Source organism: Paroedura picta, chromosome 1 (assembly GCF_049243985.1).
Source record: "Paroedura picta isolate Pp20150507F chromosome 1, Ppicta_v3.0, whole genome shotgun sequence".
Taxonomy (NCBI): Eukaryota; Metazoa; Chordata; class Lepidosauria; order Squamata; family Gekkonidae; genus Paroedura; species Paroedura picta.
The window spans coordinates 23,848,922-23,866,730 of NC_135369.1; the positions used below are offsets into that span (position 1 = coordinate 23,848,922).

The 17,809-nt window shown below is 52.0% G+C and overlaps 1 protein-coding gene across 28 annotated transcripts in view; it reads right to left on the reverse strand.

Moving 5' to 3' along the window:
- NRXN2 (neurexin 2) overlaps positions 1 to 17,809 on the reverse strand; it is a 444,528-nt gene that overhangs the window by 373,692 nt on the left and 53,027 nt on the right. For 27 of the 28 annotated variants that reach the window (XM_077327760.1, XM_077327722.1, XM_077327706.1 and 24 more), the window contains exon 2: positions 10,616 to 11,773. In XM_077327760.1, coding sequence (XP_077183875.1) covers positions 10,616 to 11,327 — 712 coding nt within the window. In that variant the 5' untranslated portion in view covers positions 11,328 to 11,773. Of the gene's footprint in view, positions 1 to 10,615; positions 11,774 to 13,026; positions 13,139 to 17,809 lie in introns of those variants that run through there. The other variant, XM_077327654.1, reaches the window with a different exon arrangement.

A 17,809-nucleotide genomic window follows, 5' to 3' on the forward strand; every position in this document is an offset into this window, starting at 1 on the left:
GAATTGTGAGCTGTATTTTCTTGGTGTTGATCTTAGAGCAGCCTTTCTCAACTCCCATACCATTGAGAAACCCTTGAAACTTTCTTCAGGCGTCAAGAAACCCCAGAAGTGGTGGGATGGTGCAGAATACGGTTGGGAAGCAGAGCTGTGGACACGCCCACTCAAGGCCCCTCCCCTCCCAGGCCCATCACTAGCCATTTTGGGAGGGGAGGGCAAGTCAACATGACCATATAGGGTCCTATCACGGGATCAATTTTAAAAGTATATAACATTAATTTAATCCCACCTATTCAGAAAACTCTTCCAGGGCCATGAAGAAACCCCAGGGTTTCACAAAACCCTGATTGAGAAAGCCTGGGTTAGAATAATGAAATAGGATCATAGAGGCCCAGATTAAAATCCTGACTCCACCATGGGCCAGTTGCCTTCTCTCAGCCACACCTACCTCACAGGGCTGTTGTGAGGGGAAAATGAAGACAGAAGAACCATAGACACCAGACTGAGTTACTGGGAAGAAGGGTGGATCGAAATGCACCGGCCTGTGACTGGGCCCACTTACTGGGAGGTGTTTGTATAAATGTTCAGATTCCCTGGTTGACCATGGGAAAGACTGAGCAGGGGCCTGGCATGGTTGGTAAGACCCCCTGATCCCCTTCCCACAACAGACACTCTCTCTTTCTCTCCTGCAGCTTCATTGCCGCAAGAGATTTTAAATGGCAGTGCAACTGCTGCACCTGTGGAATGCCTGCCAGTCCTGCAAAAGCTAAAGGGACAGCCCTCTGCCTGGGACAATGGTGCCAACCACTGGGAGCACTAAGGGTTCCCCGCGTGTCCCCTTGGGCCCTTCGTCAACGACCAAACAGGAATGGAGGCTCAGGGGAAGCGGCTGGCGTGAGCCTGTCTCCTGGCAACCACAAACAAAAGGAGGGTGGCTAGAAGGAATAAAGAACAATGGAGGGGGGGATGTGGTAACACCCCCCCCCAGATTTTGTGCAAAGCTTCTCCTTTCTCCCAGAATAATGGGCCAAAGTCAACATCCTCAAGGAAGGGGGCAGCAGGAGGCTTCCTGCTTCTCGCCATCAGGGAAGGAGGCCCTCCCTCCTCCTGCTTCTGTCCCGTATTCCTGGAAAAGAATTGAATGGGGAGAACAATAAAATCAGAGCCCAGTAGCACCTTTAAGGCCAACAGAGATTTATTCAGGGCGTGAGCTTTCGAGTGCAAGCACTCTTCCTCAGACTATCTTGCACTCGAGTGCTTGCCCCCGAAAGCTCACGCCCTGAATAAATCTCTGTTGGTCTTAAAGGTGCTAATGGACTCTGATTTTATTGTGCTACTTCAGACCAACACGGCTGCCCCATTTGAATGTATCTGAATGGGGAGAAGTGGCTGAGTCTGACTTCCAGTCCCTCCTCATGCCTAGAAATAGTATAGAGATGGCAGAAATGTGCACAATTGCATATTTTATTTAGATGCAGCGTGTTCCAGTGCAGAGTACGAAGGAGGGGGTTCTCCCTTTGCATTTAAAAACATTTTTACTTCTCCCTTTTCTTTTTAGCTACTGACACAGCTGAGGCAAAACCCTACGTCGGATCTCAGAAGCGACAGAAAGAGAGACTCGGTCCTGGCCTGCAGAGCTGTCACATGTCCCCTTCGAGAGGGTCGCTGACTGGGCATTTCTGGGTAGGTGGCCCATAAAGAGGGGGTGTGGATAAGGGAGGCACTGCCAGCACACAGGCCCTGCCTTCTTGCCCCACTCCCTGCCTGACCCACCTTCTTGAAGGAGATGTCCTACTGCTGCCTGGCAGTGCCCAGCAGGCATGTGAGTGAGCAAGAGTGAGCAAGAGCCATGTTGTGTGGGGGAGAGGAGAGCACACAATTCCACCCTCCCCCTTCTGTCTTCTGGCTGTAAGCCTGGCAGCTGACCTTGGGCTGCCCTTGCAGGGGAAAAGGCTGCCTGGGCCTGGAGCCCCCTATGACAATGGAAGCAACTTGGAGGGGGGAAAGAAAAAGAAGCCGTGCCGTTCATGGGAAGCAGAGCTAAAAGGGGCAGGCAGGCAGGCACCACTTGGGCACAGCCCATAGATACAGTGGGGAGGGGAGGGATGGAGAAAGACTGATGCAAAGGTAGGGCAACAGGGTGAGAGAGAGGAGAGAGAGAGAGAGAGAGAGAGAGAGAGAGAGAGAGAGAGAGAGAGAGAGGCAGGAGCCATGCAATTAAAGGAGCTGTTACCACGAATGAAAAGGTCGGCAGTTATAGGGAAATGAACTGATGAGATCCTGGCAGGAAAGAGAATTCCTAGATATTTTAGTAGATCAAGAAAAACATTCTAAATTACCAGAAAGGGAGGGAGGGAGGGAGGGAGGGAGGGAGGGAGGGAGATTTACCAGGATTCAAACTGAGCAGGAAGTCAGGATACTGTCAGTGAGGAAAAGATACCCGGTGCATGCTCAGAGACACTATTATTAACTCTCAGGTCCCCTGGCTCAGGCTTGGCACTGAAAACAGAGGCCAGGGCTGGCTTCCAGCTCCAATTAAAACTTGATAAAATCCCACTGGAAGGGAAAGACCCTTGGAAAATCTTCAAGGGCATCTTTGTGTTTGTCTGGTCTTATAGTAATAGGGGGATATGAAAATGGAACACTCCCCCGCCCCACGGGCCATATACCCATAAGACAACAGTCCTCATGATTCATTTCTATAATAAAGGATGTAGAGGCCCAAATGTGATATTACATCCCAACTTCGGTAGGCTCTTCCTTCCCACCGTCCAAATATAGTGAGGGTTGGTTAAGGTTACTCAGCAGAGAGGGGGTTGCACCCTGTACATGCCCAGAGGCACTTTCTTTCATAACCACTTCACATGTTCGGCACTGCCCACAGTTCAGCTAAGGATCAGGACCACAGTGCGAGGGGAGGGAGGACTCCAGCCCTCCCCCAGACTGTTTTCCCAACCTGAAATAGGGCTGGCGAGCAGGAATCGATACGGGTACCAGTCAGTTTGCTCCGACAAGGCACGGAGTGGCTGCCCGCAGCTTAAGTTGAGGAAATGGCACAGGGGGAAGGATTAGACCTTCTTTCCCTTTGCGCTGCCATCAGGCTGCATGCGTTTGATTTTTAGAGAGGGGAAAAAAACGGAAACCCACAGGGAGCTCCATTCACAGAATTCTCAGCATCCTGTGCTGTTGATCCTTCAGTGTAATACAATTGGGCATAAATGAGTGTTTATTGGAAAATACAATTGGGTAGAACAAAGAGGGGATCGAGTTGCAGGAGAAAACAAGTCGGGAAAGGCCACAGCGTAGGCTAGAGCCAAAGGTTCTCGGCATGCTGCAAAGGGGAAGCCATATTGGTCTGCTTGAGATGAGATATACCAAGAAACAGTGGCGGGGGGGGGGGGGAAGGAGAGAGAGACAAAGAGACAGAGACAGAGAGACAGAGAGAGAGGGAGACAGAGACAGAGAGACAGAGAGAGAGGACCTTATCGTGTTCTAGCCCCTGAAATCCAAGGTCCTGTTTGCTCCTTTCTCAGTCTCTGTATGTCTTCGGTCACATAATCCCAGGATATAAGGAGCCAGAAAAAGAGGCAAACAGGCTCCCTCCATGACTGTTTCTGCTCACCAGAACAGCACCTCCTCACTTCCAACAGCACTCAAATGCCTCCGTGATCAATGGGCATTTTTGGAAGGTTTGTCCCCATTGTAAGCTGGGCCTTGAGACTCCTGCCCCAGCTCATGTCACATGTAGAAGTAGAAGAGTTGGTTGTTATACCCTGCTTTCCTCTACCCGAAGGAGCCTCAAAGCAGCTCACAATCGCCTTCCTTTCCTCTCTCACAACAGACACCCTGTGAGGTAGGTGAGACTGAAAGAGCTCTGACAGGTCTGCTCTGTGAGAACAGCTCTATCACAGGACTGTGACTAGCCCAAGGTCACCCAGCTGGCTGTATGTAGAGGAGCAGGGAATCAAACCCAGCTCTCCAGATTAGAAGTCACCACTCTTAACCACTATACCATGCTGTATTGCTTACGAAAACCCTTAGGCTATCCTCCATGAATCTGTCTAACCCCTTTTTAAAGCTGACATGTCTACGTACTACCCAATCCTTTAAACTAAAGATACCATGAACTGACATTGCGTGTAAGAAGATCCCTGCTGGATCAAACCAGTGGTCCATGTAGTTCAGCATTTCTTTTCAGACAGTGGCCAACCTGGAAAGCCAGCAAAATTGCATGTTGGCCAAGAAGAAGAAGAAGAGTTGGTTTTTATACCTTGCTTTTCTCTAACAGAAGGAGTCTCAGAGTGGCTCATAATCGCCTTCCCTTCTTCTCCCCACAACAGGCACCTGTGAGGTAAGTGGGGTTGAGAGAGCTCTGACAGGATGCTTCTGTGAGAACAGCTCTATCTGGACTGTGACTAACCCAAGGTCACCCAGCTGTCTGTCGTGGAAGAGCAGGGAATGAAACCCAGCTCTCCAGATTTGAAGTTGCCACTCTTAACCACTGCACCACGCTGAATCGCTTACCAAAATCCTTGGGCTGATGAGAGAGGTCGCCCAGGAAGCTTCACAATGTTGTGTGGATTTGAACCTGCATCTCTTGGATCCTAGCTTGACACTTTAACCACTGTTCACCCACAGAGACCTAATCCACTCCCTGGCACTGCTGCAGCTATTCCCTTTCTGCAGAGGGAAACCTCAGTTCACCAGGTCTGTAGTTACTGGGCCATAGCAGCCTGGGTGGGAGAGTCCCTGTGCAGCAGCATCCAGCATCACAAACCTTGCTGTGGATTCATGCAAAAGGCTGCACATGACCAGGCCTGAGGTTGAAGTACAAGCAGTGCCAAGAAGGCATATGGGAAAGCCCAGAAAGGAACGCACCTCCCCAACCCTGCCCACTCGAGGCAGTTAAGAAGCAGCATCTGCAGGAGCAAAACTTTCCCTGCAACAGAACGGTTGGGGTGGAATGCATTACCCGGGGACACAGGACCTCTCTTCTCGGGGGGACCCTAGAAGCAGGCCTGCATGCCTTGTGCCTCTCTGAGTCCATCGAGGGCCCCCCTCCCCCCCGACACACAGTGCCCCACTATGGTCTCAGCACATTTCTCTTCCCTGCTGTCTGCATGGGCGTACAGAAAATGGGAGTGAGGGACCTTGAGACATGGCTGATTTGGCATAACTTGTGGAGAGCCCTGTGCAATTTATCTTTTGCCTGCAAATCATTTTGCACCTGCCAATCCTACATAAACCACAATGAGCAGCAACGGAGCACACTGTAGGTAGGTAGGTAGGTAGGTAGGTAGGTAGGTAGGTAGGTAGGTAGGTAGAAAGAAAGAAAGAAAGAAAGAAAGAAAGAAAGAAAGAAAGAAAGAAAGAAAGAAAGAAAGAAAGAAAGAAAGAAAGAAAGAAAGAAAGAAAGAAAGAAATTCCCACAGTCTGAGCCAGCCCACAGCATGCATAAGAAAATTAGAAGAGCCCTGCTGGATCAGTCCGAAGGCCAGCAACAGGATACAGAGGCTGAGGCCTTCCTCTGATCCTGCCTCCTGGCCCTGGGATCCAGAGGTTGACTGCCTCTGAACATGGAGGTTCCCATCAGCCACCACGGCTAGTAGCCACTGATTGAGTTATCCTCCATGAATCTGTCTAACCCCTTTGTAAAGCTTCCATGCCTGTGGCCATCACTACATCCTCTGGCGGTGAATTCCACATTTTAATCACTCTCTGTGTCAAGAAATATCTCCTTTTGTCCTACTGCTCATCAGCTTGAGATGCAGGACAACCAGGAGTCTAAATCAAGTCGCTGCACCATCGCACATTCAGGAAACCAGGAGTCTGGATGAGAGGGAAAGACTTCCAATTAGGCTCTGGGCCAGTCATTCCAGAAATCAGCCACTCACAAATCTGAAATCTGAAATAAAAAGCCTACTTTTCGAAATAGGCACACAAGCGAGCTGATCGGTGTTTCCACAGCAACTGGCCTCTGCAACAGCAAGAATCTCCTTTTGCAGGAGCAGATCCCAGACAACAGCCGTGGAAGAGACAGTCGGCCTAAGTGTACACCGCTGCTACTGCCACCGCCGCCGCCACCTGCAGGAGCCAATGAGGACCCATTGCCAAGCCATCTCCATGGCAACCAGCCAGGTCGGTTGCCACAACCATCTGCTTGTCAGCCTCCCTTCCCAGACAACAGGCGGCCAGGCTTCAGAGCGAGTGGGTGGGCGGGCGGGTGGGCTTAGCCGGAGCGCCCGCGAGTGGGTGTTGTGTTGTGTGTCTGCGTGTGAAAAAAGAAGCCTGCGAGTATTCCTGACGTAAGTGAGCACAATTTGGCGTCTTGTGCGAGACGCCGGGCGCATTCATTGAGGGTTATGTAAACGGAATGCTTCCAAAGGCTCGAGATTCTAAATTTACGGCTGCCGGGCCCGGACCGAAGGGGAAGGGGAAGGGGGAGAGATGCACACAGACACCCAGGGGTCACAGCGACTTCGGGATGCAGTTGGCAGGTTAGGATGGGCACGCTGACCGGGGCAAGGAGGCATCCAGTCCCCAAAGGCTGCTGTTCTCACCCCACAAGCTGAGAGTTGGAAAAATAGGACACTCCTTTAGGTAGCTCAGGCAAGCGAGACAAGCTATATATGACACCAGCCAATATGATGGGGGAGCGGCTGGTGCAATAAGACAGAAGTCCAGTGGCATCTTAAAGGCTAAGAATATCCATTCATCCCGAGTTCTTCATAGCTCTGGAATAAATGCTGGTAGTCTTAGGAGTCACTGGACTTCTGTTTGATTTTGCTACAAGCAGTTGATATGGCTACCCTCTGGAATGATGGTGGAGTAAGAAGACAAGAAGTGCCCTGCTGGATCAAAGCAGTGGTCCCTAGAATCACAGAGTTGGAAGGGACCTCATGGCAAAAATAATAATAACATATCTGCAGTAGTGTTCTGAAATGCGCACAAATGTTACGGAGGGTGTGGAGAAAAACCCGGTCACAGAATGTTGACTTCTTTCAGGAAAATGGAAGGTTTGCTCGGATGGATGGGAAACCTCTTCCCCATTGGCAAGGGACTGATTTAGAATCATAGAGTTGGAAGGGACCTCCTGGGTCATCTAGTCTAACCTCCTTGCACTGTGCAGGACACTCACAACCCTATCGCTCATCCATTCTAACCTGCCACCCCCTTGAGCCTTCACAGAATCAGCCTCTCCGTCAGATGGCTATCCAACCTCTGCTTAGAAATTTCCAAAGATGGAGAACCCACCATCTTCTGAGGAAACCTGTTCCACTGAGAAACCGCTATAACTGTATAACTCAGGGGTAGTCAAACTGCAGACCCCCAGATGTCCATGGACTACAATTCCCATGAGCCCCTGTGAGCGTTCTCTGGCAGGGGCTCATGGGAATTGTAGTCCATGGACATCTAGAGGGCCACAGTTTGACTACCCCTGCTCTAACCCTTTAGCCCAGCATCCTGCCTCATGCACAGGCCAGTCTGGATGGCCAACAACAGGGAGTAGGAGATTTTTTAAATGCTGCTTTTCTCTACCTGAAGGAGTCCAAAGTGGCTTACAAGCACCTTACAAACATACAGCTATTGTATAGGTGCCCTGCCCCACCCCACCCCGGCCAAGCTGCTTGCCCTGCCGCTATCCCTCTGAAAGGGTCGTTTGACCCACAAAGGGGTCCTGTTCTACCACTGTTCTAAGGGATGGCACCCGCATGGTTTGCACAACCGGCTATACACAGAGAAGGCATTAAAGGGAGAAAGAGGTGCAATAATTTGCTCTTCCTGCTCAGCCAGTATTGAGAAACAGAGATGCAGGGTGAAGGTTTCTCTCACTAACTACTTCTCCAGCTAGGTCCTTGAGGGACGATTTGAAAGTCGCACTGAGGTACAACAAAAGGAGAGACAGAGAGCGACCAAGCAGGGGCGAGAGCCTGCTTGAGGGTACAAGAACATCGGCAAGGTGGGTGTCAGCCTTCGTGCCCAGAAGGGGAAGACAGCTCAGCAACAGATAAAGGAAGACGGCACAGAGCAGGTTCCCCTGGCTACTGACCAACCACATCCTGCCCCCGCATATCAGACTTCTCGATGGAGGCTTCAGGTGCAGAAACTCTCTTTGTGCATTGGCTGGGGTCTACCCACTGTGCTAGGCAGGGCACTCAAGGGGGGGATGAAGACCCCAGTTCTTCCCCCTCCCCCAGGACATCCCTTTCCCTCCCATACCAGCTGCCCCACTGCAGGCTGCCTGCAGCCCAGTCCTGGAGCTCAGCCAGAGCAGAAGACACAGCCATAAACAGATAAGTAATAGCTAAATAAATTGTGTGTAGCTGGGGACCAGATTGCCTTTGACCTGCCAGACGTCCGTTTCCTCTGCCTGGACGGATTGCTGCTTCCACTCAGAAGCAGTACTAATACATGCCCGGCGCTGTGCGAAATGCAGAAGAGAAACCTTCCCTGCTTTGCAAGGCACGTTATATGGACAACAGAGGGTCGGTTGAGGAAAACAGGGAGTTCAGCATTCAGATAGACAGCAGTGGCAGGTAAGGTTAAGGCTAAGGAAGTCAGGGAACGCATTGCACTTCCAGAGAGAAGAGAGAGGGTGGGTATGAATAGGACACAAAGGATGGAGGATGGATCAGAGGAAGTGGATCAAGGGCAGGTGAGCTTAGGCAAAGGGAAGGGACAAGCAGGGAGGGACAAGAACCTTGGGGGAGGAAACCCTGAGCATGACTGGAGTGCAGGAATTGGATTCAAATCTCCACTCTGCTGGGCAGCTTTGGGGCTGCCACTCCCCTTCAGCCGCACCTACTTCACAGGCGCAAGCGTCTAGTAGCTGCTCCTTAAAGACGACCAAAAGGTGTGGCAGAGCATGAGCTTTCCTAAGCCCCTACTTGCTTCTTCAGGGACAGCCAGAACGTGAGTCCGTCTAACTCTCTGAGGCAGTGACTCACGAAAGCTCACACCCTGCCACAAATTTTCTTCGTTTCAGGTGCTTCTAGGCTCTTTTCTGTTGCTGCAAGCAGACTAACGTGGCCACCGTTGTGATCTACTGCTCGGGGTTATGGCGAGGATAATTTGGGAAAGGAATGACGTGTATGCTGTCCTGGGTCCCTTGGGGGAAGAGGGGAGGGAAACATGCTAGATGGATGGATGTGTTTAAGGAAAGGGCTTCTGCCGATAGGAGAAAGAGGAGCTGAGCAGAGAGGCCTGGTTGAAGCCCCTGGAGAAGAGAAAAAGGGCACAAGTATGATGGGCTTTAGCAGGGCTTTAGCAGTGAGTTCAGAGACAGAGGGCTGGGTTTTGATTCAAAAGGGCAAAGCGATAACATTTAGGGAGCCCTATCTCTCCCAGTGTGGGTATGTCATCAACAGCCTCCTGATAACGCCCAGGTACACACACACACACTCACTCACAGACACACAGGGACACACACAAAGGCACAGCTTCCACGGAGAAATCATGGCCTGCCCCACTCCACCCCCCTAGGAATAACCATCGTAATCACAGTCCTTCTGTCTAAATGCTCAATGTTCTTCATGCACATGCAACCATCCTCTTGTTATGTACAGAACCAAGGCAGAGGAGGGTGAGAATAACAGCTTGCCTAACATGATGGGGTGAATGTCAGGGGTGAGGGCAGCTCGCTCTTTTAACAGTATACTACAGAGGAGGAGCGGCCAAATGGTGGCTCTCCAGATCTCCGTGGACTACAATTCCCATGAGCCCCTGCTGGCAGGGGCTCATGGGAATTGTAGTCCATGGACATCTGGAGAGCCACTGCTTGGCCACCCCTGCTATAGAGTTTGGTTAGAGTTTCAAATTAGGAGACCCTAAGATTACACCCAATCTCTGTAATGGAAATTTGATTAGTGTCCCTGGCCGGTGGAAGAAAAGTCCCCCTTTTCTTCCCCCTAGCTTAACTCCCCAGCTGGGTGCTATGAGGACACAGGGAGAACCATGTTAGGTCTCCACTGGATAAATATCCAGCCCTGACACGGAGAGCCCGATCTTGTCAGGTCTCGGAAGCTAAGCAGGGTCAGCCGTGGCTAATATCCAGCTGGGAGCCCTTTAAAGTAGCGATCCCCAACCTGTGGCCCGCGGACCACATGTGGTCCTTCGACTAATTGGAGGTGGGCCCCGAAGGACGCCTTCTCCCCCCTCCCCCAGCCCTTTACAACACACTTCATTGTTGTGGGGTGTCTTTATCTTATTTTGAAGGGATGTTTAAACATTAGCAAAGCAATCAGAGAGCGTTAGGGCAGTGGCTGAGAGTAAACTACCCCCCCCCAACGGGCCTCATAAAAGGCGTTGAGTGGTCCCTGGTGAGTGGTCCCCGGCGTTGAGTGGTCCCCGGTGATAAAAAGGTTGGGGACCACTGCTTTAAAGGATACCAGCAACATGTCCCAGAGGCAGGCAACGGCAAACCACTTCTGAACGCCTCTTGCCTTGGAAACCCCATGGGGGAGTCACCATAAGTCAGCTGCGACTTAACAGCAACAAAAGCAAATAGATAAATAGCCAAAGTAATCAAATCAAACATCGGGCAAAGCGGCTCGTGGGCCAAGAGGACTAGCCCCTTCCTTCTTCTGTGTCGGTGGGAAGCCCTGATTGGCCTTCTTACCTTCACTGCAAAACTTGCCCTGGAAGCCGGTGAGGCTGCAGTCGCACTGCACTTCGCTGTTGACCACGGTACAGATCCCGCCGTTGACGCAGGGGTTCTGCTTGGCACACAGGTACTCCATGTCGCTGCGGATGCCCTGGCTGCCCAGGAGGGCGGGGGGCATGTCCCCCACCTTGAGGTTGGCCACCATCCCACGGAAAGGCATCTCGTACTTCACAGTGCTCAGGGTGAGGGCCGAGAGGCGGACGTCCGGCGGGATGCCCCCCACGAAGAGGTCGCTCTCCACCGTCATGTCCCGCCGCTTGGACTTGACCTCGGCCACCCGGGCCTCGCCGTCCACCACCAGCATGGTCTCGCGGTAGTTGCGCGTCAGGAGCACCATGTGCCAGCGGTCGTCGTTGATGGGCGTCTCGAGGTGCAGGCTGGCGGGCTCGGCGCAGGAGATGGTGAAGCGCAGGCGGAAACGCCCTTCCAAGATGAGCAGCTCCAGAAAGTCGCAGTTGCCGCCGTCGTCCAGGTACAGAACCAGGGCCCGCGAGATGTTCGTCTTGAGGCTGAAGCTCAGCTCCCCGGAGGAGCTGGCGTCCCACCGGGCGTAGCGAGCCCACTGGCCTGTCGCGCCCCCGAACTCCAGGGCCGCCCCGCCTGCCCCTGAGCTCAGCATTGAGGCCACCAGCAACACCAAGGGCAGCAGACACACCAGCTTCGCCATGGCAACCCTCCTGTCTTCCGTGAGGCAAAAAGCGCCCCTTGGGGACACCTCAGATCCACATTAGACGGAAGGGCTTCCGGCAGTCAGAGAGGACGGGCAGGACAGAATGGGATCCGGAGTGTCTCCTCAACGACAAAGGAGCCTGCGGGGACTGAGGGGGGGGCCCTCCTACCCAGAACACGAACCCCAAGACAGAGTCCACGAAGGTCCTTCCACGCCCCCGTCCCCCCCTCCTCGAGAGCCGAGGCGACGCTCAGCAGCTGCTTACAACATCTTCATCCTCTCAGGTGTGGGCTGGGCAGAATTTCTCCCCAAAGGAGGGCGGCAGGTCTGAGATCTTCCCCAGGGGGACAAGAAACTGTTTGCATGGAGCAGCTTCCCCAGCTGCCCCTCCTGGCTGGCTTGCTTGCATTCAGTCGGGAGTGTGCATGGTAGGACGTGCAGGCCTAGGAGTCAGAAAGAAGGGGAGAGGGAGAGACAAGGCAGAAAGCAGTTAGACCCTGTGCCGAAACTGAATATTCCAGCCCTTAGACGTGATCAGGGCCTCCCCTGAGCAGCCACAAACATAAATAACCTGAGAAATTAGGCCTTATTCCTGTCTTGGTTCACGCCAGAATTCCTAAAGCAAAAGCAACCGGGGCTCACACATCCCTTTCCCCCCAATGTCTGCAGAAAGGAACCCTGCATCTGTTCAAAGGACTTCACACACTCCAGAGCCGAGCCGAGCCTCGGGGCCAGGGTCGGGTTGCCAGATCTTCCCAAATTACAACTGATCTTGTGGTGACAGACATCACTTCCCCTACGGAATGCAGCTGCTTCAGATGGTGGACTAGGGATGCCAGTCTCCGGGTGGGACCTGGGGATCCCCTGAAATTACAGTTCATTCCCAGACTAAAGAGCTCAGTTCCCCTGGAGGGGCGACCGCATAGTGTTGTACCCCACGGACACCTCTCCCCTCCCCTAATTCTGCCCATTCCCAGCTCCACCCCCAAAGTCTCCAGGTATTTCCCAACCCAGAGTTGGCAACCCTGAATTTATGGTATCATATCCTGCTGAGGTCCATCCCCTCTCCAAACTCTGCCTTCCCCAGCCTCCACCATTAAAATCTCCAGGTCTTTACCAGGCCAGAGCTAGTAACCCTCCCCAGGCAGGGTCAAATCTTCTATCAAATTAAGTGCCTGGGAGGTTGGTCTTGGGCATGCCAATTTCTCAGCCCTGGCTCTCCTAACACAACTGTGGGAATACCAGCCCAAAAAACCAGGTCCAGGAAGTTCCCTCCATTCCCAGTCAAAAACACCCAACCAGCCGGACGGCAAGGCAGCCATAAACCCCAGTACCTTTCAGATTACATTGCTACCTGTGCTCCATCTAGGGTTGGAGGTTCTGCATTGGGAAAGACCTGGAGACTTTGGGGTTGGAGCCAGGAGTGAGTGGGACTTGGGGCAGGCAGTGGAGAAGAATGCTATGGAGACCACCCTCAATAGCAGCCGTTTTCTCCAGGGGAACTGATCTCTGTCAGCTGGAGATGAGCTGTAATTCCAAGGGATCCCCAGATCCCACCTGGAGGCTGGCATCCCTAGTGCCATGGAATTACCGATTCTAGGGCTACCATCAATGGAATAGGAAATACTTGGAGATTTTGGAGGTGGAGACTGAGGAGGGTGGGTTAACTTCAGTGGTTAAATGCCATAACACGCACCTTTCCAAAGCAGCTGTTTTCATCAGGTGACCTGTGGCACCTGGAGGTCAATTGTAATAATGGGAGATTGCTAGCTATCACCTGGAGGTTGACAAGCCGAAACCAAGGTCATAGACCACTGCCCAGCTTCATGGGGAGAAGGGAGAGAAAGAATATTCCACGTCAAGAAAGAACAGGCTGTCTGGCATAAATTATACACATCCAACAAATGGGTATATTTTGTTTTCCACTCCTGCAAAGCAAGTGGAGGAGCAAGGAATGAAAGCTCGCTGGAGATCTCCCCCAGCCCCCAGGTATTTCATTCAGTCTGTCCCTCGTCAGGGCTGCAGCAGACATAAGTTATAGATTTTAAGCCTCCAGCTATTTTTTAAAAACTCGATTCTTAGGTATAGGTCTGATCTAGACTGAGGCCATCGCATGAGAGTGTTACGTTTCCCCCACCATGGCCTATTTTTCCTATTTTGAAATGGCCCTAGGGAGCAGTACTGGGTAAGAGGAACAACACTTTCAAAATAAATAAATATAACTTCTCAATGGAGAATCTCCAGCTTTAGTTGGTGCTTGTCCTCTCACAGCAAATGGAGAATTTGCACTAACTGGACTTCTCACTGACACATGGTTATTAAAGGCACAGTGACACACTAAACGTACACCGGAATGCCTGTATCCAGAATAAAGAAAACCCAGCAAGTTTAAAAACAGAATTATCAGGTGCATGGAATGTTGAAAGGTATAGCATAACCCTGTCTCATCGGATCCCGGAAGCCAAGAAGGGTGGATGGGAGACCACCAAGGAAGGCTCTGCAGAGGGAGACACTGGCAAACCAACTTTCATTCTTGCTTGCCTTGAAAACTCCTTGCTGGGTTTTGACCATAAGTCAGCTGTGAATTGACAGCACTCTACACACCCACATCAGGTGCATGGTAGCCTGGTTCACATTGGGACCTTGATGTGAGGAGCTTATTTATCAGGGGTGAAGAAGAAGAAGAAGAAGAAGAAGAAGAAGAACAAGAAGAAGAACAAGAAGAAGAACAAGAAGAAGAAGAACAAGAAGAACAAGAAGAAGAACAAGAAGAACAAGAAGAACAAGAAGAACAAGAAGAACAAGAAGAACAAGAAGAAGAGTTGGTTCTTATATGCCGCTTTTCACTATCCGAAGGAGGCTCAAAGCGGCTTACTTTTGCCTTCCCTTTCCTCTCCCCACAACAGACACAGTGTGAGGTGGGTGAGGCTGAAAGAGTTCTGATATTACTGCTCGGTCAGAACAGCTTTATCAGAGCCCAAGGTCACCCAGCTGGCTGCATGTGAGGGAAAGCGGGGAATGCAGGAGGGATGGTCTAAACCAGGGGTAGTCAAACTGCGGCCCTCCAGATGTCCATGGACTACAATTCCCAGAAGCCCCTGCCAGCATTCGCTGGCAGGGGCTTCTGGGAGTTGGAATCCATGGACATCTGGAGGGCCGCAGTTTGACTACCCCTGGTCTAAACTCTCCATCTCCTGGCTCTGCAAACTCAGTTCAAACTGGGCTTTCCACAGGCCTGAGGATGGTTTTTTTTTAAATGCCGGCAGCCCCAAACCAAGAACTCCCAGTGAATGTCTGGTTGGGTTCTGAGCAACAGCTCTAAGCTAGAGGGACCCACGGGCTGGCAATACAAGCTTCATGAACTCTTCTGATTCCCTGCCTTGACGCTCTCAGGCCTACATTTGCCATCAAAAGGACCTGTTGTTTTTAAAAAGCGTTTAGATATTCAGGAAGTGGCATTTCCTTTCCAATAGCACATTTCTTTGAGAGCCAGTTTGGCGTAGTGGTTAGGAGTGCGGACTTGTAATCTGGCATGCCAGGTTCGATTCTGCGCTCCCCCACATGCAACCAGCTGGGTGACCTTGGGCTCGCCACGGCACTGATAAAACTGTTCTGACCAGGCAGTGATATCAGGGCTCTCTCAGCCTCACCCACCCCACAGGGTGTCTGTTGTGGGGAGAGGTATGGGAAGGTGACTGTAAGCCGCTTTGAGCCTCCTTCGGGTAGGGAAAAGCGGCATATAAGAACCAACTCTTCTGCTTCTTCTTCTTCTTCGGAAGGGTATCAGCCCTATGTGTAGCTGCAACAAGGAAGTGATCAGCCGGGCACCCACTGGGGGTCTCTGTGTTCTTGTTCCGGACCCAAACTTCCGCTCGGGTAGAACGTTCTTCTCCTATGACTGTTTCCACCCACCCCCACCAGCAGCCCTCCCCACTCCCAGCTGTTCCATTTCTGCACTCTTTGTGCCAGGGAGGCCGGCATCCTTCCCCCACCTATGCAGGATTGGGACCCCAGTGTCACTCAAGGCGCTAATGCAATGCAAATTTCATTCCCATCAAATTGCCTTTTTGGAATGATTACCCTTGCAACTGACTGTCAGAGAAGCAATTTATCCCCCCCCCCCACGCCCGGTGCTCAGAGAGGAGGGTGCATTTGCATCTTGTTACTGCATAAGAGCATGATTATTTATAGCATGGGGGGGGGGGATGTACCAGAGGGAACGGGGGCAGGGCGGGGGAGCAAAGGCAGGGAGAAAGTGGAAGGGAAAAGAGAACTCCTCGGCCCACCTTAGTCCAAAAACCCAAAAACCATGCCTGGCATCCGCCAGGGAAGCAGGGCTGGAGGCTTCCATGGCCACAGCAGTGGGGGCACGCAAGCGTCCAGCAGAAGTGGTACAGGATTTCTTCCCCCTTTTAATTTTAAAATGTCTTCCTCACCTGGCAGGTTCTAAGAGGTCTCACGGCACCTTACCGATAAGCACTAAGTCCGACAACAGGACGGAAAGAAACCAAGGAAACGCTTTTTGGCCCTGCCGCTTATCAGAGGCCTGAGGCAGCTGCAGAGGGGCTCCCAGCGTGGCAGCTGGCGAGAGCAGATACCAAGTCCGACGGGCTGCCAGGCCCAGGGCGAGAATGCCACCCCCTTCCCCACAGCCTCTTTCAGAGCAAGGAAGGCAACTTAAACAAGCACCCTTTGGGGTGGGGGGGAGGGGCCGGTCTCCATAGCAACACCGGGGATACGGCATCATGCAAATGAGCAGCGCGGCGGGGTTATTTATAAATTCTCCCTCGTCTGCTGCACCTCATTGGGTAATGGGCATAATTAACATTCGGCTTCTAATTAGCCAATCAAATTAAATTCCGCACCTGCAATGGGTTCTTGATTGAAGCCCGGGCTGCAGCCTTGCCCCCCCCCCTCTCCCGGCAGTGAAGGGGCTGCAGAGCATCCAGTCAAAGACGACCCCCTCCCCAATGCCGCTTTCCCCTCCCCTCCCCCTCCATCCGCTCTCGTTTCCCCTCTCCGCCCCTGCCCAAGGGCTGCGGGGATCAAACCCCCAAGGCGGAGGTTTTTAATAGCTCCCCCCAAAAGGTCAAGGATGGACTTGCAGATTCACAAGGAGAGGGACGCAACATGCAAAACCTCCTGTCCGTACTCCACATACACAAACACTCAGGAGGAGATGGTGACTCCTATCTATTAGAGGATTGCTGACCAGGCATCGAGCAGTTGAGGGGAAAAGGTAACATCAAGGTTGAGGTCTGCAAAGGAGGCAGCCCTGGAGTCAACAGACTCTCACAAGCAAAAGGCTATCGCTTCCTCGGGAGGTGGTGGGTTCTCCATCTTTGGAAATGTTTAAACAGAGGCTGGATAGCCACCTGACAGAGAGGCTGATTCTGTGAAGGCTCAAGGGGATGGCAGGTTACAGTGGATGAGCGATAGGGTTGTGAGTGTCCTAGATGACCTATGATATCCCTTCCAACTCTATGATTCTATGATTTTCTATGATTCTATTGCATTCCCTGCCCTGTCGAGGCTGTGTGAAGAGCCCTGCCAGATCAGACCAGCATCCTGTCCCACACAGCGGCCACACAGCGGCCAGGCAGTTCCTCTGTAAGGCCAGCAACAGTACACAGAGTTGCATGGGAGGGAGGGATTAGTACAGATTCACATGCCATTCCCCTTCCCCTCCATGCCCATGCAGACAAAGATAGCCATGAGCCACAGGCAGAGACAGAACACCGGCGCTGAAGGAGGGGTCCAGGATACACACAGAGAATTGCTTTACGCTGAATCAAACCATTGGGCCGTCAAAGGGAGTCTTTCCTACTCAGATTGGCAGCGGCTCTCCAGGTTCTCAGGCCTTTCACATCACCTGTTCCTGGCCCTTTTACCTGGAGACGCTGGGGATTGTGCCTGGGAATTCATGCATGCAAAGCAGTGGCTCTTCCACTGAGTCACAGCTTTCCCCAAATTTCCAGGGGGTCTAGTCCCCTCATAAATCCAAGGAGGTTGCCACAGAGAGCCACCTTGGTGCAGTGGTTAGGCGCGCCGATTTCTAATCTGGTGAGGACTGGACCTAATACTGATCCTTGCTTATTTCCCTTGATTTAGTGGTTAGAAGTGCGGACTTCTAATCTGGCAAGCTGGATTCGATTCTGCACTCCCCACATGCAGCCAACTGGGTGATCTTGGGCTCGCCGCAGCACTGATAAAGCTGTTCTGACCGAGCAGTAATATCAGGGCTCTCTCAGCCTCACCCACCCCACAGGGTATCTGTTGTGGGTAGAGGAATGGGAAGGCGACTGTAAGCCGCTTTAAGACTCATTCGGGTAAAGAAAAGCAGCATAAAAGAACCAACAACTTCTTCTTCTAATAACAGCATCCCTATTCCCCTCAAGCATCTTGTGTGTCTTCTTCTGAATGCTGAAGGGGACAAGAGAGCATTTTGTTTGAACACTAAACACATATGGACATATAAA